This window comes from Ciconia boyciana, chromosome 5 (assembly GCF_034638445.1).
Source record: "Ciconia boyciana chromosome 5, ASM3463844v1, whole genome shotgun sequence".
In the NCBI taxonomy this organism is placed as follows: domain Eukaryota; kingdom Metazoa; phylum Chordata; class Aves; order Ciconiiformes; family Ciconiidae; genus Ciconia; species Ciconia boyciana.
Window position 1 is genome coordinate 13,393,474 of NC_132938.1, and position 15,314 is coordinate 13,408,787.

Consider the following 15,314-nt stretch of genomic DNA (forward strand, 5'->3'; position numbering starts at 1 on the left):
CGTAGAACTAGTTGGCCAAAGTCCTGTTCACAACACTTTTGCAGTCTGCACACAGATGAAGAGCAGCCCATGAATCAAAATCAATTGTGAATATAAGTCTCATTCTCCCTGTATTTCTGTTTTGGCTTTGATTTTTTTTTAAATCAGCTAGTATTAATGCACGATGGGAATTATCCCAGAGGGTCAAAAAGAATATAGTATTGCAGAGAAAGTTGTTTACCTAGCCCAAAAAAGCTCCTGGGATGACTATAAGGTCTCTTCTAAGGAAAAGCAGCGTTTTTAAAAGCTGTCATCAATTGACTATTTTTCCTCAAATCAGAAAGGGTAGTGTATTTTTAGCAAATCTGGGAACATACATATTCAGCTTAACACAGTAAGAGGCTATTCCGTAAGCACGCCACCTGTATATATTCCGATGCACAACTCCATGTCATTTATCAGTTACACAAATGTCAATCACTAGCCCTTACCAGAGTAAATGGTGCGCTGCACCACCCACCTGTCATGTCTTCAGTTTATGATATTTTAAGACTGGAAAGGAAATTAGTTCCACTTGCATGAGCCTTTGTTTGAAAGTAATAGTGCACAACAGATTTCTGTGGGCATAGGGGACAGAGAGCAGAAATACTAATTGTAGGAATTCACTAACCTGATACACTCTTGATGTTACAAGGACTAGCTTTGCCAGACTTTCATCACTTGTGATGATTTTTACTATGTATCCCACTGTCAAGGAAGGTTGGGGACAGGCTTATCGTTTATGGAATTTATAAATAATTAATTATTAGAATACAAAATAAAAGTAATGAGGACACAAAACAGGAAGCAATTTGCATACCTCCCTGCACAGCTCTCTCTTGACAAGGCAAGGAAGCGTGCAGTGATCTTCCAAGTTATTCAAGCTCACTTTACAATCAGTGCAACCATATACTCTGCTGTGCTATCAAATCCACCATTTCCCTAATTCACAAAACTAATGGCATTACGAGAGGATAATAAAGTACAAGTCAGACTTCTACAGTACAGAAAAGAAGGGGGAGGAGAGAGGAACAATTTAATTTATAGCCTCCCTAGTTTCTTTCAAGACATCTCATGCAACCGAAAATCACATGCTCCTATTATTGCGGCACAGGAGGATATACAAGATAATTTTTTTAAAGCTCCATGTGCACATCAACCTAGCCTCTGCCCCTTTCAAATTTATTTATTTGCCCTTGATCCACACACATGAGTACTCCATGGTAGCACTTTCAATGAACTATTCATGCAGGTGAACATCCCTCAGAGAAGCAGCTGCCCCCTCTGCTTTTATGGTTATTTGTCTCTCCATCACGGAGCTCAACGGAATAATCCTACTGCATATTTCTTCTTCATTTATTTTACTAGGTGAGGTGTTTAAGAGGATATATGGTCATCTGGAGCTCATCACTGTCAAATTTTCAGCCAGGCAGCTGTAAAGGGTAAAGGAACTAGCTTAGCTCCTTGGTTTACAAAGTGCTGAGTACCTCCAATGAGGTGCCAAATGTGCGTGGTGACACTTTAAGATTGCTCAGCGCCTCCTGAGGTTCGCAGGGCCTGATCCAAAACCCCACTGTTATGACTGACAGTCCTCCCCTAGACTGCAATGTGCTTGGGACAGAACAGCGCTTCATGGCTCAAGCCCATGCTTCTGAGGCAAGGCAAGATTTGCCATAGATTTAAGAATGCAGGGTAAGGTGCCAGGTTCAAGAAGCACTGAATCTTAGCTTTCCTACCTCCAAACACTTAACCCAGAGTAAAATAAATACATACATACATGTCTATATAAACAAACAAACATTCAGGACTACCTTAAATATGCTTTGGATCAGGTACTTATTTTCAGTTGTTTTAATCTCACATACATAAAGGCAGCAAATTTTTCTCCAAACCCTTTAAGCCCATCCTGCTTCCATTGGGCTTAATGTATTTCTTCTACTTCTTTTCAAAATAAAAAAAAAACCCATTCTACAGACTGTCTTTACAAATCATTTTTCTCTGGAAGCCTTTGTTAAAATCAGCTCTTCTACTGGAAGCACGCAATAAAACAAAGCTAACAAGAAAAGAAGGTGCAAAAAAATGCTGACAGTCATACTGTAAAACATCCAGTGCAAAAAGACCGGCTGCTCTCATCTGGGTTAAGGCAGCAAAGAGCCTTTCATTACCAGGTCACTCGTTCAAATCCAGTCTTGCTTGATGGTAATCACCTGAAGGCAGGTAGATTAAGCAACATACTTTTCAGGTAACTCTGCAAAAGTATTTTTTATTAAATGTGTAAATATTGTAGAGAACGTCTGGAGGCATCCATGATGAGAGTATCATCCTGCAAGACTGAATCAGTAGATAGTAACTAAGCAAACAAAAAAAGAACTAAGTTGCAGCAAAGACTGTAACCACTTTAATTTATTCTGACAGTTGCCATTTATCTTTGCTTTTGGAGAGACTACTTGGTAGTATTCTAGTAAGTGAACTGTAGCATACTGTGAAAAAATAATAACATTTTAGCAATACAAGCCCTCACTGCAGCATCTGTTATTAAATCTTTGCAGAGAGGCGCGGAGAGACCACTAGTCATACATGTGGATTAGCAAGGTTCTACTATAGTCATTTCAGAGTGCAGAGCACTTTGCACGAAAGCTGTTACTTGCCTTTTATGTCAAAAAATGAACTTATGCCAACTTTTTAATACTGAATTCCTCAAGGAAGTAGTCCTAACAGCCTGCAAGCACTGTCCACAAAAAACGGCAGCAGTCTAACAGTAGAGAAACGGAGGAAGGACAGAATCAGAATAGCTGATGCTGCTGATTTGCAACATTTTCTTTTCACAGAAAAAGGTCATCATCTTACGCTTCCTGCCTGAGCAAATCAAAAACTGCCTTTGAAAGTGTCAAGCTTCATGATGCTGACTCCAACTCTGACACCTGATTATACAAGAGCATTAACACAAGTGCTCTGCGTGCTCAAGGGAATCACTGCATCCTCACCCGTGGAGCCTCAGCAGCTCCACATCCTGGGTGACTCCCTAGCAAAACAGGCGAAAACCAGGACTCGTGATCCTAGAGAAAGGATGATAGTTCACATACTTATGAGAAGTACAACACAAGCTCTCTGAACTGAGCCAAGTTTAAGTAAACTTTATGCTAAATTCACAAAGTTCAAGCAGAGTTGGAGCTTAGCTGAACTGTAGTAAAAACACTCAAGAGTTTTCCAGAAAAACTAAAATCCTCCAGGAAAAAGTTGATCTTGAGCCTTCATAACAATATTTTCCTGTCTATAAAGTTACACAGACAGTGCAAGGTGCTATGTAATATTTACCTATGACGTGCACTGTTATGATATAATGTTTCAGTGAAGGATAAATTAGAAGCAGCAGATCCCTGAAACCACCCGTGCAAACACAGAACCATTAATGGGTCGATACATAAAGAAATGAAGACTAGCTGAGATTGAAAATGAGTTAAAAATAGATTATGGGTGCTCACCGTGAGAGCTGCTGTCTAAAATAGATAATTAAATAATGAAGGCAAGACACGCTGCTTTAACTGCGAAAAGTTGTGAACGCTGATGCTCTAATGCAATAACACTGCTCCCAGCGCGCGATTTTTATCCACCGACGAGGCTGTAAAAATCCTCGGGGAGCTGCTGCTATTCCCGGACCTTTGCGGGAATCCCCCCCGCGCCCCCGGCGGGGTGAAGCCCCGGGCCGTGCGGGGGGGAAGCCCGGCCGGCCCCAGCCCCCTCCGAGCACTGCCCGCGCCGTGGCAGAGGCTCCGCGCCGTGGCGGAGGCTCCGCGCCCGCCGCGCCGATCCGCCGCGGGGCCGCCCCGCTCACCCGGTCCTGCCGCTCACATCCACCTCAAGCCCGGGGCTGGGTTTTATTTGATTTTTGTTTTGTTTCGGGTTTTTCTTTCCCCGGCGCTTGAGGAGGCAGAGCGCGGCGCGGGGAAGATTACACGGGGATGATTGAATCGAGGTGAATCGATTAAACCTCGACAATTTAATCTGGGACTTTATGCGGGGCTGGAGGAGATAATCCCCGCGCCGCGGCTCACCCCCTGCCTCTCCTTTACCCGGAGACCCTCGGGCAGCCCCGGGGGCACGCCGATGGCACACGGACACCGCCTCGCCGCTCCGGGGCCAAGCCCTCCTCCTCCTCCTCCTCCTCCTCCTCCTCCTCCTCCTCCTTCTCGCAGCGCGGCGCACACCGCGCATCCGGCTCCTCTGCAAGATGCGCGCTCGCAAACTTTCCAAAGTTCTGGGGAAGTGGCGGAGGATGCGCGGGGCCGGCCCGACCCCGGCAGCGTTTCGCCTCCCGGCGGCACCTCACCGGCCGTCGGGGCGCGGCTCGCCCCGAGCGCGGCCCGCGGGGACCCCCACGCCCCCGGGCAGCGGGCGGCGGGGGCAGCGCGCTCCGGCCGCACCGAGCCCGGCGGAGCGCAGGCGGCAGCGGCAGGCTGCGGCCCCGCAAGTTGGGGGAGCAAAGCAGTGGTAAGGGCAGGGGTAAGGGCGGGGACCCCCCACCCCGCCCGCACTGCCCCTCGCACTTACGCTGCTGTTCTCGCCCGTCCAGTGCACCATCGCCTGGTTGTGAGACGCGTCCCCTTTGAGCACGAAGGAGGTGCTGATGAGGGAGACCTGCTCCCGGCCCGCCGCCGAGGACGCTCTCCTGGAGCGGCTGCCCCCCGCCGCCGCCTCGCTGCCGCGCCGCGGCTCCGGCGGGCTGCGCGCCCCGCGGGTCAGGGCTTCGGGGCGCGGGCGGCCGCAGGGCTCCGCGCAGCGCGGCGCGGCGGCGGCGCCCAGCAGCGGCAGCAGCAGCAGCAGCAGCAGCAGCAGCGGCGGCGGCGGCAGCGGCGGCAGCAGCAGGCGGGCGGCCCCGCGCGGAGCGGCAGCGGCGGACACGCGTGGCCCGCCGTGCGCCATGGTGGCTCTCCGGCGTGGTAGTGACAGGCGGGGAGGTGGCGGGGAGGGAGACACCGCCGCGGAGGGCGGGGGCGGGGGAGGGTTGTAACCGGAGCGGGGCTCGCGCGGCAGCGGCGTGCGCGGGTCTGCGCGCCCAGCCGGGGCGGCGCCGCCATCTGCTGGCCCGCGCCGAAACGCCGGGCGGCGGGGGGGGCTCTCGCACGCACGGACACACGGACAGGCGCGGGGTGGCGGGCACGCCCGCCCGCGCCCCGGGCGAGCGGCGGCGGGGACGGGTCTCTCCCGGCGAGGCGGGAACGGCCCGGCGTCGGCAGAGCCCGCTGCTTGCGAAGTTTCACGCCGAGCTCGTGGGAGAGGCTTTGCGGGAGCGCTCTGAGCACAATTCACGCAGCCCCGCGGGGCGGGAGCGCTACAGGCCGAGGGTCGCTGGGGGCGAGCACGCAACCCCTGCCTCTGCCGGCACCGGGGATGGCCCTGGTTTGGCCGTGAGTCCCTGGGGGCTGCAGTGAAGAAGTCGGAAGGGGTCTGTTTGTCAGCAGCTGGAAGCCGAGGAACAAATGAAGTGCGTGCAAAGATACGATTCTTGTGATTAAGACGAGAAGTGCTTCCGTGCAGAGTGGGAGCCCACCCTTTCGAAAGCCCCTCAGCTCCCAGGAGGCACCAGGCTTGTCACCTGCGTTTTCCGGAGCCGATCGCTAATCCAGTATTTCCCACCGTGGGGACGTGTGACTTGTAACCTGTGAGTGATCCCTGGAAGCACCAGGGCAGGGTGGTCACGGCCAGGAGGGACAAGAACTGGGTCTGTGCAGTGTGGCGTAACTCAAAACAGACAGGTGAAGCAGTGGAAGAAGATTTAGGCATCACAGACTGGATGTTCTTCCTGCTCCGCTGCAGCGTGCTGTGTAACTGTGAATAAATTAGCGCGCGTGAAGCGGTTTGATGCCGTGAGAGGGAGCAGGTTAGAATCACAGAGTAATTGAGGTTGGCAGGGACCTCCGGAGGATTCCTGGTCCAACCTGCTGCGCAGTCCAGGGCCAGCTCTGAAGCTGAATCTAACTTCACAGTAAGATAAGGTTGTTCAGGCCTAAATGTCAGAAAACACGCTTGAAAGACCACCGAGGGAAGTAATGACTCCAGCTACGGGCAGACACGTTAGATGACATCTAACAGAAGAGATCTGGGCTGGGCAAAACCAAGGTGAGTAAAGTTAGTAAACCAGCTTTAGTTGTAATCTGCCTTTACCCTAATGGCCTAGAAAATTAGGATTACAAAAGCTTTTCTAGGAGGATTAATAGAAAAAATAGTATCCACTGGTCTAACTATACCATTTTAAAGGCCTGGGATGACTACCATAATGACCTAAAGTAACCTGGTCATCCCAAATGATCGTTGCATGCAGTTAGTTTCCTCAGTAAGTTAGTTTCTTATCCCTCTGAAACACAACCCTTGTAAGGAGAAAAACACCTGGTTTTCAGTGGGCAGAAAGTTAGTTTTGCAGACAAAAGCCTCTTGACTCTTGCAAACTGGTCTCAGTGACAGGGGGTGGTCGAACACTTGTTTGAATCATTGCTGTTTGGACATGATCTTCAGGGGTGCAGAAATTAGGCAGTGATTCAACTGCTCGCAGAAAACACCTGAGTGGAAAGTCATTCCAGCTGGGGTAACACTTGCATGTTGAGTGTGTCACCTTCCATCTTTTGCACCTCTGCACAAAAAGGAACAAGGGAAAAAATGCAATGCTGAATTGTTAAGAAAACACTGACTGACCACAATTGTATCAACCAACATGAAGGGGTGATTTGTCCATTAATTAGGAATTCAAGAATTTTGATTCTGACATCATGGCCTATCTCTTGTGAAATTGCGAAGATTACTCAACATTTGTAGAATAACCTAAAAATACTCAGAATAGATGGAAGGGCCCGAGTCCCTACATGTTAAAACTGGCATACAAAACCTAATACTTCATCTGAATGAATACAGTTGGACTTTGTCATGCTTATCCATTTTGCATTCCCCACTGTGTTCGACAGGTAGGGCTCCCAGTGAGCAGCAGATAAGAGAAGAGACAATAACAACATTCCTAAGAGTCAAGCTTTTTATATCTGTCAGTAACTGACATTTCCCACAATGAGACCTAAAAAGAAAAAGAAAACCAAGCAGTAGTTCTAGAACCAATGAAGCCTGGCTTCCTCCAGCCTTGCATCTTATGGTCAACTGCAAGGTCTGCTTGAATCTTTTCCCACTGTCAGAATATCTTTCCCATGGATCTTCATAGGAACCTAATAAATCCACTAATCAAGTCCTCCTTGTCTGCACAATCACAAAACTTGCCATTTATTTTTGTGACCTCCCCATTTACCAATTTAGTTGAAATTGGCTTACAGGTTCAGATGATATTGACCAAGGTGGATGGACAGACACACAGCCCAACTGATTAGTCACTGATAAAGAATAATTGGACAGGCCTTTTATTCTTAGGCAAGTCAATTAAAGGATGCTAAAGCAGAGAGAAATGGATGTAATTCTTATTTCTCTGTATGAATGGAGAGATTTGAGTACGTGGGGATGAATCACTCAACCTACTACTGTGCTTGTCACTAATTGAATCCCTTAGTATCAGGCTCTTAAGAGGTCAAGGATTAAATGGAAACAAAGGTAACTTCTCTCTTTTCCTCCTTTAGAGATTATAACCAAGACAGATGTGTGGGCAATGCTATGAAATATTTGCACCATCTCTTGTCTCTGCAATAAACATTCTCAGGATAGATAAAGAGAACTTTTGCCACTAAGTGAAAAGCTTTTACCTGGCCACTCCTTCAATGGCTGTTGAAGCTGTTTTTACATCAACCAGATTAATACACACTTATTGAATCCTCCAATCTAATAAATAATGCATATTTAATATATCAGTAATTCACAATAATAAAATGTTGTAACTCTAGACTAGGGATATGGTAGCAACAATACCTGTATTGCATTATATCACTACTGTGTACACTTAATGACAGTATAGTTTCAAAATATGAGTATCGAGCAGACTGGATGAGAAGGCTGAGGTTTGCAAAACTGGAAAGGAAGTTTCATTATATAACTCCCATTAATGTCATTCAAAGTCCTGTAGCTAAATCACCTCAGAGGTAAAACCACGTATTTGTTTTGTCCAAAGTCAGGGGACCACATCATAGATCAGGGTCCAATTGCGTTAGGTAGGTACTGTACAGAAAGAGAAAACAAAGGTTGATCCAGCTTCATAGAAATGTTTGGTTATGCAAAGGACAATCAAAATAACATACTTCTAGTCGAAAGCGTGACCAGAATATTTAATTACTTCTTACTCTGTTGTGACTATTCCAGCTGAAATGCAAACAGAAGAGAACAGAATTGCTACTGATTTTTCTAGGTTTGTTAACATCAAGTATGTTAATAAAGGAAGGGAGCTAATTTACAGACCAGTGAGTATAATTTTGTCTAGAAAGCCCAAGCAAGCTAAGCACTGTAAGAGACCAACTCTGAGAGGCGAAGGGCTCTCCCAGTCTCAAACCTTGTTTAACTGGAACTTCTTAAGGGTTGCCAAAAAGCTAGTTTAGAGTGAGTTTAAGGATTCCTAAAACAAAGAGCCTTCCCTAAATTTCTGTCACCTTTTATGTCTCCTATAAACTCTGGCTCAGCAAATATATACAGGCAGACAAAAAGACAAATAACCTAGTATCAGACACCTCTGAGCTCCTCTAGTCCCAGAATAGAAATAGAAAAAGCTTGAAAAAGAATTAGTGCGTTGTAAATCCAAGTTTCTTCCTGTTAATGGCAGAATTATTAGTGCTATACTAATAAAGTCTACTCACATTTTTATTGACTGTCAGATAGATTAAGATTAAAAAGGCTTCAATTAACCCACTTTATTTTTACCAGGTTCGTGTCTGATCAAACACTAAAAGTATTACAGAAAGCCGCAAGTTCTGCTTGAGCAGGAACCAAGATGCAATGCTAATATTCCTTTTGCTACTGGGCGTAAGGAGTACTCTTGCAAATAAAAATATTGATAACAGTTTGTTATATGTGTCATACTCGCAGCCTTCTTAGGTTGATAATGCAAGATGACCACAGATACACAACATGATGAAAATCACAAAATAATTACCCATGTAAGCATGCTCCTTATAGATTGTTTACCTCTTTTAAAGATTGATTTAAATTAATGTATTGGGATGTATTTAGGATACCTTATTCTATTCATTAGGTACAAACCAATTTCCATTTACGTTGTGTTTATGTTAACAACATCATTAAGAGCACAGTGACCTGCAGGGTTTTAGACAAAATGCTCATGCATGAAAACAACTTAATCTCATACATCTTATCAAAATGCCTGAGTTCAAAATAGCCTTATTACTCACTCCGACCACATTCTAAGCTAACAAATTAATAAATGGCAAAGCTTTATTGCCTTGTTACCCAATTAAAAAAAATGAAATGCTTTCTTCTGTGTTAAATGCAAATTATTATACATAATGCCATACCCTGATTTCCCTTATGCCAAACAGCAGAGTTTTTATTTAGCTAGGCCTCTCGGGATCCAAAATAATTTCTATTTGTATTACTACAAATACAAAAAAAAAATCTTTCTATAGTCAACAAATCTAGGTGTCTTAACACTTTTGTCAATAGTTGTTCCATTTGAGAGAATAAAAAATCAAGCAGATTGTCAGATTGTTTTGTTCATATTAATTCACTGATACATTGCTGTCAGCCGCTAGCCCAGATGCCCACAGAAGAAAGCCTAATTAACAGGAAGCAATACTTGTCACTAGAAAAACAAAACTCTGCTTCTGTGGGCAGTTCTGAAGTCAAAAAAGTGAGTAGCTGCCTTTTTTCTATGAAGGACTGACTAAGGAAAAAAGTACACATTCAACTATCCTATTCAAATTTGAACAGTATAAAAGAGAGTAGATTTCAGGATAGTGTATTATCTCTGATTATTATGGAGAGCTGTGTTCAGGTATGAGTATACTAACTGGCATACACCTATGAGAAAAAATTTGGAAGAGCTGTAAATTATTTCAGGGAAAGCTAAATAGCTTCTAATTTTATCAGTTATCAAACAGCATGTGCACAGAGAAGACTGACACAACCACCCACCTTTATGTAGGGCAGTAGCCCCTAAACAAGAAGTCACTGAGGTTGTCTAGAAACCTCATCCTTTGAGCATCTTCTACTCCCATCTAATTCAGTGAAAGTAATTGAACAGCTCAGCACCTTGCAGGATTTTTACTAGTAAGTAGGTAAATATACACTGTAATTTTCTCTAGTTCTAGCTCATAAAATGAAAGAGAAAAAAGTTGTAAAATTACTGTCACTTACAAAACAGGCTGACAACGAATACAAGCTGCCTTCAGCCCCTGAAGTTTTATCTTCCATCAATCAGAAAAAAAACAAAAATACAACTAACCTGTATAAATTTGTTATGCCACAGAGCCTGAAACAGTGGCTTAATCTGAAATAGAAAACATATGGTGAAGCATAATGTTGTGGTGGCTATTGCAAGACTACCTGTCTTCAGCCTTCATAATGTCTCACCAACAATTAATGGGGAGAGCTCTGAAAACATGAGAGAGTTGGATTAATTATCTACACCTTAAAAGCTCACAACAGAACAAGAACAGCTTTTTCTTTTATGTGGCTAGCTAGACTGTGGGAGTTTGTTTTTCACAGAATAGCTTTGCACTCATGCTTTTTCTGTCCTAAAATTTCATGAAGCTTATTTGAGAAAATATGGAAAGCTGGGGAAGATTTGGGTGTTTCGGTAAGTAAAATGTGGTGTGAAGGATGTAATTCTCAGGTTTACATTCAGCTTCATATAGGTACACATATGCAGTTCCTTTTATTTTAAAAATACTGTTAATGTCTTACCAACCACTTACATTCTGATCTAATCTTACCAGTATTTTTACCAGTGTCATTGTATTAATCAGTTTGCTAATATGGTTGCATTTCTGAGAAAATGGTATCAGAAAAATAAATAAGTATTAAGCTCAACTAAACCCAATCCATTCTAAATCAGTCTTTTGGTCTTTTGCAAAGGATCCCTCAAGGCACCATTTTTCTAATAGGAGATCTTCCCATCTGGTAAATGTTTAGGGGGAAGTCAGTATGACATGTTTACAGCTACCTCGATCCTCTCAAACTCTTCATGGGAAGAGCTTAGCAAGGAATGCAGATGTGAGTAGGCTCCAGTTTATGGTTAATAGGTTTTGACCAACAGAGCAAATCCTTTCTATTGCAAGCATACAAGCTTAAGTTGATGTGGGACTGGGTACTAACTGTGTGGTCTTGCGTGCCTATTTGATGGGGTGGGGAAGGATTTTGCTGTAAGTTTTCCAGGAAGTTTGCTAAATTTTGTCTCATGGCTGAGATCTGCAGATATAGCAGTGGCTGGTTCAAAGCCAAACCAACAAAAATGAGAGAGTTTTGTGTAGAAGACATATTCAACTAAGACATCGTAGAAGACCACACTATTTTCAATCTGTGAAACAGATTTACTTAAAGTAACATCCTTCAGGAATACATGCTTTAAATAATTAACAGAATAGTACATGAATTTTGTTTAGGTAGTACTTTTTTCTGAGCTGGCTTATTCTTTTCCATGTCTTTTTTTTTTCCCTTGTTTGTTTGCAATATAGCTTTGCATGGTCTAGATGAATGGATAAAGATGTCTTCCCCCCCCCTTTCCCCCAAAAAGCAAGTTACCAAAGTAATGTAGCAGTATGAAAAATGTGTACTATCAGATGCCAGGGAACCTGACTATCACACATTTTGCAGAAGACCATTTTCAAAAAAAGCCGTATGGGTAATAGTGAAAATTAAAGTAATAGAAACATAAAAGACAACTGGCACCAATTCCTCTCCTACAAGCTATTGTTCCTGAAAAATGGAACAGCTGAAGGCAGATGTTTTGTGTAAGTAAAAGGCTGGAGGGTGTTGGAATCACAAGCTGGAGAAATACAAAGGACTTCATACTTTCCAAGGCTCCCCTTATCAATTCTATTTCTACATTTAAACATTCATTTATTTTAAATCATTCTTGCTCTGCATTTGAGCTAGTAAAACAAAAAAAAAAATCCCATATATTGTAACATCTTAAAGTCTTGTTTTATGCACCAAGCCAGCTTACTTATATCAAGACAATTTACTACTTCTCCCAAAGAAAAGGTACCTTTTAGTATTGTCCTATGAATACAGGATGACCTAACTAACCTGAAAAAAACAAACTGGTGCATAAATATCAAACTGTTTTGAACAGCCCTCTACAAATTCCATTATCAGTACCTCTTATAAACAGACAGAATGAAAAAATATCCAAAAGAAAAGCATTTCTCTATCTTTTTTTCTTTCCTATGCAGTATTTTCTCTTCAATCCCAAACAATTGCAGCATACCCTGAAGTTCCTTTTGACCCCGAATCTTGAAAGAGCCTAAATCTGTAAAGATGCAGGTAGGCATTTTCAATGCTTTTGGCTCCTAACTTCTACGAAGATCAATAGGAGTTAAGAGCCCAAATGCTTTAGAAAATGAATTTGCCTTTAGAAATCTGGCACGAGTGGTTGTTTCAATTTTCTGTGGGATTATCAAAAAGCAGGGAAGTCTGGGAAACTTGTATGTTTTCCCATGTGCCTGCTACATCATTCACTTGGAAACTGGGAATAAGTACTGTGTGAGAGGTAAATAAGACCAAATGTGTATCCATAGGAAAGTTTATCGATTCAGCAGCTTATAGATTCACAGTATTTTTCTTAGAGCTCCAGCTATTGGAATCAGGAGACTGCATAAAAATCTCAGTGTTGGCACTTAGAAAGTCGGATAGTCCTCATGTTTTCAAAGAAGGACCGACAACACAGAAAAAAATTAATCGCCTAGACTCAGGATATTGGAAGACAGAGAAAGTGGAGTCAAGAATTTCATTTTAATGTCACATTCTTTAAGACATTCTCATAATTCTTCAACGTTTTAGTTTTTCTTTTGCAATGCTGTGGCAGAAAGGTCTAGCATGAGTTTCTCACCATCTACTTCTCCTGCCTGACTAAACTTGCAAAAGCTTTTAGTGGTTATTACATTGCAGGACCTGAGCTGATTTCTGGTTTTGAAATGATACTTGGGAAATAATTTTTAAGAAAAAAAGGACCTTAACTAGGATTTTTTTTTCCATCTTTATTTGGTAATTCTGTATCCCTGATCTACAGAAGATGGAACCAGAAATCTGGGAAAGATGGACATTAGAAACACCTAACAAAACAAATCTGCTTAGGGCTCATGAAAGAGCATATGAAATCTGAATTTGCATCACCAAAACTGTAAAAATTGACAAAGAAACAGAGAATGACTTTTATATATATTTTAGTAACAAACCTACTGCTAAATTCCCATACTTCACTCAAATTTCATATATGATTCAGGCTGTAGCACCCAGAAAAGTAGTACATTTATCCACCAAAATAAATAGTTAAAATAAATACAACTGGGGGGAAAAAAATTAATGAAATAAAATGATCAGATCTTTTCTCCCAAGACAACTTGCTCAAGAAAAACACAGTAAGGCCGCAGATTTGTTTCTGCTGTTGTAAAGATTCTGCAAGTCTGCTGTAATCATATAAATTCATCCATCAATAAACATAACTACTCTAAGTCTTATTCAAGAAAAGCCATTAAAAATACCTGAATGGTAAAGCAAAGATAGCAGTCTGAAAAGCAAACATACCATCCATAGCTATTTTTAGAAGACCTAAACCACCTACACCATACTGTCAAAAATTACTTTTTCCCATGAATTTTAAAACTGTTTCATGTGGCAAAAATAATCACCCTTTGTGCCTATAGTGCAGTGTTTATGTGTTTTCCCTTGTTCAGCTTTCAACCCAGGAATAAATCATTGTTCCTGCAATTTTCCAGCAGTGCTCTTGTAGTTTTAGCCTGTATAGAACTGCATCAGAGGACACAAATCTTCTGTTTGGGGAAGAAAAGAAAAAAAAACGACAAAGAGACTTCTCATGGGGTCTCTGTTGTCAGCAGAAAAAAATATTAGTGAATATATTCAGTTGTAGCTGGCTTGATGCAGAATTTTTCTCATTCTCGGTTTATTTCTACCACTTTATTTTCAAAGCACATTCATTTTCTAGGTTTTCCACCTTAGCTGTATTAGTAGTTATTTCTAGGGATATGAGTATTACTGTGAACAGGGTGCATACTTGACCTTTTTTTATATTGGCTGAGTCTCCCCCCATCTCCAAAACCAGTCTAATTCTTTGTCAAGCTGTGGAATATTGCACATGGCCCCTGGACTTCATTATTTCAATCAGTCACTACAGCAGCATTTGATACGGTGCTTGTCACTGTGGGTTATAAATTATGGAAAATATGTTGAATACATTACTGACTTTGCAATGACAAAAAAGAGCAATAAAGGAAGGTCCTATGCCAAGGCTCACAAATCAGCAGAGACCTTGAGCACACATTTAAGTCATGCAAGTGGATCCACTGATTTCACTAGGAATCTTCCTTTGCATCCCTTGAAACGAAATATTTTTGTGCATTTTTAAAAAGGGTTAAATATGGAGAAAATCCCATCTTCATGTCCATTGCATTCACTAAGCATTAGCATTTCAAAGGAGAAGGATTGACTTCATAGGAGTATTTCCCATACTAATGATGCCCCAATGTAAGCTGTCATATTTGTCATCTGGACTTTTTATTTCCAGCTTAACCTAAAGTCTTATTCATGTTGTGACCCCTAACCTAGGTTGGAAACCCATTTGCAGCACGGTTGAAAGGAGTGGCCACTTAGTCATCTGAGGTCTTGCAGGGCTGAAACCTTAGAGATACCTGGATTCCAGGAATGCCATCAGGTCAACAGACCAGCCAAATTAAAGGGCATTTCTGTGTGTGGGTTATACAGAGGATGCTAATCTAGGACAGGTCATGCAATGCCACAGAACTATGGCTGCTAGTTCTGGTCACTGAACACCTACTAGAGAATAAAAGTAGCCTCTAGCCATTCAGAAGTTAACCACCTCTGAAATATACATCAAATTTAATCATGTCTTAACAGCTACTGCCATTCACTTATTTCTTCTCCTACTATAAATGTTGTTTCTGAACCTTAGATAGACTTGCTACCATGCAAACCAAGCCTACAGTGATCTTTTTAGGTGGATGTATGCCTTAAATGAGCTCAAGTGTAAGAAAATGTGACTCCATTAGAGCCGCAATGCAAATGAGATACGTTTCCTAACAGTTTTGCTTTGACTCAGTTTCATTATTTCCAGTTAGTTAGATATCCTTTCAATCTCTCTGAAAAGCTTCATTCTTTCCCTTCATGAGGTATAT

The 15,314-nt window shown here is 42.7% G+C and overlaps 1 protein-coding gene across 4 annotated transcripts in view; it reads right to left on the reverse strand.

Moving 5' to 3' along the window:
- Positions 1–15,314, reverse strand: part of SORCS2 (sortilin related VPS10 domain containing receptor 2) — a 653,060-nt gene that overhangs the window by 591,392 nt on the left and 46,354 nt on the right. For 2 of the 4 annotated variants that reach the window (XM_072863384.1, XM_072863383.1), the window contains exon 1: positions 4,567–4,938. The exons of the other annotated variants lie outside the window; for them this stretch is intronic. In XM_072863384.1, coding sequence (XP_072719485.1) covers positions 4,567–4,938 — 372 coding nt within the window. Of the gene's footprint in view, positions 1–4,566; positions 4,939–15,314 lie in introns of those variants that run through there. 4 annotated transcript variants of the gene reach the window in all.